Raw genomic sequence first — 5,662 nt, 5'->3', positions numbered from 1 at the left:
CCCTCTCTCTGTCTCTCTCTGGTGAGTGCATGTGCCCTGTAGCAAATTATAAGATAATAATAATAACAAATAAAATAAAATAATTCTTTTTAAAAAGTTAAAATAAAAGTCACCCAGGGACTGGCAGGTGGCATGGTGGTTAAAGGTGCTGGATTCCCATATGGCTGACTGTGGTTCAAGTCCCGGATCTGGTGGCTTGCTTTCTCACTTCCTCCCTCTCTCTCACTCTGTCCCTCTCTGGTCAAATTGAAATAAATAAATAAATAAATAAAAGTTAAATAAAATCATTCTTTTTAAAAAAAGTTAAAAAATGTCACCTTTATTAGACATTTTCTATATGCCAGACACTTTTTGAAATTACTTTAAATTTAAATATGTGAATTCATTTAATCCTCATGATAGCCCTATTAAGCAGATTCCTACTACAGAAAAAGAAGCTGAGATAGCGGTGGTGGTTGAGGCAGCTGGATCCCACACAGTCAGCTGCATGGTTTGAGTCCCAGACAGAAGCTGAAGCATAGAACAGTAACTCATTTACATGATTATGCAACAAAGCTGACAGGAACTTAGTCAATCTGGTCTCAGGTTTAGTAAATTAAAAAAATGCAACTACTAGTAAGAATTGCATAACACAAAAATAAGAGAAGTAATGTAATCAGTAAGAGGGGGACATTTGAACTGAGATCCAAATGACAACAAGGCGCCATGTGGCAGAAGGGCATTCCAGGCAGAGGGAACAGCAACTGTGAAGGCCCTAAGATGGGAGCACGCTCAGTGTCACCAGCTTCGGAGAGAAGCAGGAGGGCTATGTATGCCCCTTATGCTGGAGGAGAAATGGGAGCTCTGGATGATAAAGGCTTTTGCCCTCCGGTAAAAAAGCACTGGAGCCCAAGTCTTCTGGCTCCTGAGGCAGGTCATTTCCGGGGGTCCTTATGATTGCACTAAACGGGGGGGACACGCCCAAGGATTGGGTTTCCCTCTGGCCTACTCCTGCCCCAGATGAACAAAGGCCCCTTCTCTCTCTCTGGCCTGCTGACCCAATTGAAATGCCTGTTGTGTGACTGGACAGCTCTGGCCACTGTCCAAGTGCCACCCACACCCTCTGCCATTTGCCCACTCCAGGCTTTCTGACTCCTTTATATCCACCCAGTCTGCCCCTGTCTCTACCCAGGCTCACACCTGTGTCTGCTGTATTAATTTCATAGCTTCTGCTGCTGTAAGTGACCAATTGCAGCTGCCGGTTGAGATGGTCCAGTCCTGGGCTGGCAAGAGTGAGCTCTGGCTGCCCTTCTCCAGTAATAGTCACTCCTGTCACTTCCCCTGCCACATCCCAGGTGCCTAGGGAGGCAGTCAGGTTCACCTGTCAGAGGGGATTGGAGAAGGGAGGCTTAGGCCCAGACCCACTTCTTGCCTCCTTGATTCCTTCCCCCCTTCCTTCTCTCCCCTGGTGGCCCTTCCTCCCTCCCAGCATTCTCGATGCCGTTTGGCCATTTTGTCTCACCTGGTATATCTCCTGACCAGACGGTGCCTGCAGGCTCAGTCCTGGGAAGAAGAACCAGGGGTCAGAATCACAGCCAGCCCTGAACTCTTCACTTTCTCTCCTCTCTTTGACCGCACACAACCCAGACCTGTACAGCCATCACTCTTGCTGAGGAGTCCACAGGATCCATTGCATAACAGGATGGAAAGACAGATCCCTTCCCAGAGAAACAATAGCTCTTCAGTGGACTGCCCTACTCTTTACCCAACTTTTGGTTGGTTGGTAAGGAACAGATTGTTTTCTCTGAACTGTCTGCATTCCTGACAACCTTAGAGTCCCTTCTGTCCTTACATTCTTTCATTTATTTAAAAAAATAATTATTTTTTTTATGTTATTATTTTTTAATTTGAGGGGAGAGAGAGAGAAAGTGAGAGAGCAAGCCACCAGGTCTAAGACTCAAACCATGGTCAGCCATGTGGGAGTCTAGCGCTTTAACCATCATGCCACCTGCCAGCCCCATCCTTACTTTTTTTTTTTGAGAGGTTTTTGCTATAGGGTACATATGCTTACCAGAAAGACAAAGAGAGACTGAGAGACAGAAAGGGAGAAATCACCCCCAGGAGGATGGCTATGCTGCAATCCCTTCTCCTCCATTTTCCTCTTGGGATCTTGGGCACGCATGCACATGCGCCCAGTGTGAGTTTAAGCCACCGGGTCCGGGACTCGAACCATGGTCGGCTACAAGGGAGTCTAGCGACATAGCCATTATGCCAGCTGCTGGTCCCTGTCCTTATGTTCTTAAAGAAAGGGGCTTAAGAGCCTAGGTTATCCTCAAGGATCCTCTTCCTCACCTGGAACCAAGATACTCCTGAGGGGCTGAACCTCCACACCCTGCAGTGGGTACTGTAGGGGAGAGTTGGCAGGGGCTATGAGCAGCTGGTCAGCCGGGGACTGGCTCCTAGCAGTGGAGAAGGGAAGGATAAAGGGAGAGTCGGGGGAGAGGGGCTCTCCCTTCTGGGACAGGCACCCTCAGACCTCCCCTGTTCTCCCCCTGCTGAGTCATGCCCTTCATTGGTGCTGGAACCTTGAAAGGAAGGCCTGGAACTCTTGCTCCCTGGCGGCAGAGGCAGCCCTCAGCTCCTCAGGGTCAAAGGCCTTGGTGAGGTCAGTGGCTCGAACCTGTCTCTGGAAGGGAAGGGGAAGGCCCCCTGCACTGGACTCACAACTGCAGTTGTTAGGAGCCAGCAGCCTGAGGGGAGAGAAAGGGTCATCAGAGCCCAGCTGCACAGCTCCTGTCATCCCACAGCTTACACAGCGCCCACACCTCGGGAAGCTATGCTAGAGACCCAGCGGACTGCAGAGCAGGGGCCTGTATCTGTCTTATTAAACAAAGAGGAGGGGGAGACCTGGAGAAGGCCCATTTCCTAAATCAGGGTTGCACAGCGATGTGGAATAGAGCCAATTACTGAGATTTCAGGAGCTGCCTACCTACCGCTCAGGATCCCATCTGGACTCCTCTTAAGCCTAACCGAGGACACCAGGGAGCCTTTCAGGGCCCTCCCATTCTCATTACCGCCACAAGGTTCAGAGAGGGCAGACTTTCCTCCAGCCAGCCCAAGCCTCAGCAGCAGCCTCCTCCATCTCTCTTTTCGCAACCATCAGGGCCCAGTGGAATCCCCCCTACTTACAGATTCCCTTCACCCCCCAACACACATACACACGCGCGCGCGCACACACACGCACGCGCGCACACGCGCACACGCGCACAGCGCTGCCACTGCGCTGTCTGTGGGCACTCACCTGACCATTCGCTCCTTGAGCCTGACCGGAATGTGTGCGTAGCGAGGCTCAGGGGCAAGGTCTGGCAGTTCGGGTCTGGGGAGACTTTGCGGGGGCGCCCACAGCGCAAGAGGTGCCCGGAGGCCCGGCGCGTCCCGATTGCTCACGTACAGAAACCCCAGCGAGGCGCAGGCGAGCATCAGCACCAGCGCACAGAGGGCCCGTCGGCCCAGCCGCATCCTGGGGTGGGGGCGTGAGAAAGGTAGGGAGGGATGGCCAGGGCTGGGGCCCTTGACCCCGGCGACCTTGGGGGTTCCCGAGGTTCCCAAGGGCGTTGTTCACTTCACACATCGCGCTAGGATTTGCACCGCGAATCTCTTTCCCGGTACCCCTCCCCACGCTCCCGCGGCCTCAGGGTCTCAGAGCCTCCTTTCTTCTCTCCCTCTCCCGCATCTCGGTTTCCGCTCACACCCGAGGCCTGGCATCTTGATGCAAGAGACATTTAGATGTGACTTCGACGAGGCCGTGCATAAGCAGAAAAGCGCCGCTGGGCTGCAGCAGGAGGCTCCACACCTTGCCTTCGGGAAAAATGCAGAATCACGCCCGCGCAATTGGGTCCCCGGGGCGGAGATGACCTAGAGATCGGCTACGGCAATCTGTGCCGGGGACAGGGCGGACGCCGAGCGCACTTCCTCTCACCTCCACCTCCAGGGCACTGACCTGTCTAACGCTCTAAGGCCACAGCAAGATTTCGGTCCGGACTCTGCTGAGCTCTCAGCCTGGGCCTGGGGGGTCCTCATGTGGCTGGGGATGGCCCGATGCGGGAGCCGGAGACTGGGGGGTCCTCCTGCCTCAGAAGCGCGCCCTACCCCTTCCGCCTTCTGACTCTGTACTTTGTATCCAGAGGAGCTGGGGTGGTTCTGCGCGTATTCTTGAAGGACCAAACGGAGCTGAGAAACCGTTGCACCCCTGTTCCAGGAACAAAGCCAGGGATCCTTGGCACCCTGTTCCACTTGCCCGGCGGAAGGGGTCAGGCCACCGCCCAGGTTTTCATACCGCAGCGCCGCGCGGTTAGCTGCGGGCGGATGCTCACGCTCGGTGCTGCGAATGCGAGCGCCCCAGCGCCTTCTGGTGGGGGTCGAGGAAATGGCGGGGGCGCAAAGCTCATGCGGGAATGTCTTTCCTCCTAGCCCCCCAAACCCTGGTGTCTCAACCGCCTGCTCCCACTCCCAATCATTCTATTCTTGCCCCATTCAATCTGCAGGCAAGGATGAGCAGTAAGAGCGTTGGGAGGAGGAGAGGTAGCACGCACTCTAACCCCATTTCAAGGAAGGATGGAGTAACGCTAGGATGGGTATAGGAAACAAACCCTCAAGGTGTTAGCTCTGCTTAGCTAACAAAGACACCCCCACCCCCGCACCCAACACGCCATTAGCCAACAAACACTCAAGAGAAAAGTACTCAGTAATTCAGGGGTTTATTTCCCCTAGCTGCCTCTGGTGCAGATTTGCAGGAGGAAGGAAGGAAACCCCGAAGAGTGGCCAGGTTGATTGTACTTGTGCCTGCAAGCCTTGGATCACAGCCTGATTCCTGATACTGCACAGAATCCAAGTCCTGTGGTTCCAATGAAGGATGCGTCAAGACTGAATAGGAGGGGCCAGCAGGCAGTGGTGGTTAAGGTGCTGGGACTCCCACATGGCCTACTGCGGTTGGAGTCTGGACCTGACGCCTTGAAAACCACTCTAGGCACATGTTCGGTGGGTGCTCAAAATTCCAGGCGAAGGGATCAGCAGGTGGCATAATGGTTACATTACTGGACTCCCACATGGCTGACTGATATTCGAGTCTCGGCCCCAGCAGTTTGAAACTCACACGAAAGTGCGCCTATTCTCCCCCCACCACCGAGAGGGCAATTTTTCGCTTTCTGTCTGTCTCTTTGGGGAGCACATGTACCCTATGGCAACATCCTCTAAAAAAAAAAAAAAAGAAAGAAAGAAAGAAAGAAAGAGAGAAAGAGAAAAAGAAAAAGAAAAGGAAATCTCAGGAGAATGGAGGAAAACAGATTGTTGCATGGCGTCCACCCTGAGAGATGATTTCTTATTTTTCCTCTTACTGTCTCTGTCTCCTCTCCTGCCAGTGTACTTGCTCTATGGCAAAAACCTTAAAAAGAAAGAAAGAAACAAAGACACAAAGACGGAGGGGCCAGCAGATGATGTCGCTAGGCTCCCACATGGCAGACCAAGGTTGGAGTCCCAGACCCCATGCCTTGAAACTCACGCTGGATACTGGACGTGCATGTGTGTGCGTGCCCAAGATCCCAGAAGTAAAATGGAGGAGAACAGATTGTGGAATGGCCACCCCCCGCCCCCCCGGGATGGGTGATTTCTCACTTTACCTCTCACT

The 5,662-nt window shown here is 53.2% G+C and overlaps 1 protein-coding gene across 1 annotated transcript in view; it reads right to left on the bottom strand.

The window, feature by feature from the left end:
- The window catches only part of B4GALNT1 (beta-1,4-N-acetyl-galactosaminyltransferase 1), a 12,043-nt gene extending 7,444 nt beyond the window's left edge, over positions 1 to 4,599 (bottom strand). The window contains exons 1-6 of the mRNA XM_006171884.3: positions 3,980 to 4,599; positions 3,281 to 3,499; positions 2,565 to 2,729; positions 2,332 to 2,438; positions 1,502 to 1,542; positions 1,180 to 1,360 (exon numbers count right to left, since the gene is read on the bottom strand). Coding sequence (XP_006171946.1) covers positions 1,180 to 1,360; positions 1,502 to 1,542; positions 2,332 to 2,438; positions 2,565 to 2,729; positions 3,281 to 3,499; positions 3,980 to 4,059 — 793 coding nt within the window. The 5' untranslated portion in view covers positions 4,060 to 4,599. The remainder of the gene's footprint in view (positions 1 to 1,179; positions 1,361 to 1,501; positions 1,543 to 2,331; positions 2,439 to 2,564; positions 2,730 to 3,280; positions 3,500 to 3,979) is intronic.
- Positions 4,600 to 5,662: the final 1,063 nt, after the last annotated feature.

The sequence above is a fragment of the Tupaia chinensis genome, unplaced genomic scaffold, assembly GCF_000334495.1.
Source record: "Tupaia chinensis unplaced genomic scaffold, TupChi_1.0 Scaffold150006_1, whole genome shotgun sequence".
In the NCBI taxonomy this organism is placed as follows: domain Eukaryota; kingdom Metazoa; phylum Chordata; class Mammalia; order Scandentia; family Tupaiidae; genus Tupaia; species Tupaia belangeri.
The sequence above is the reverse complement of the archived record's forward strand: the minus strand, read 5'-3'. Positions and strand labels throughout refer to the sequence as shown.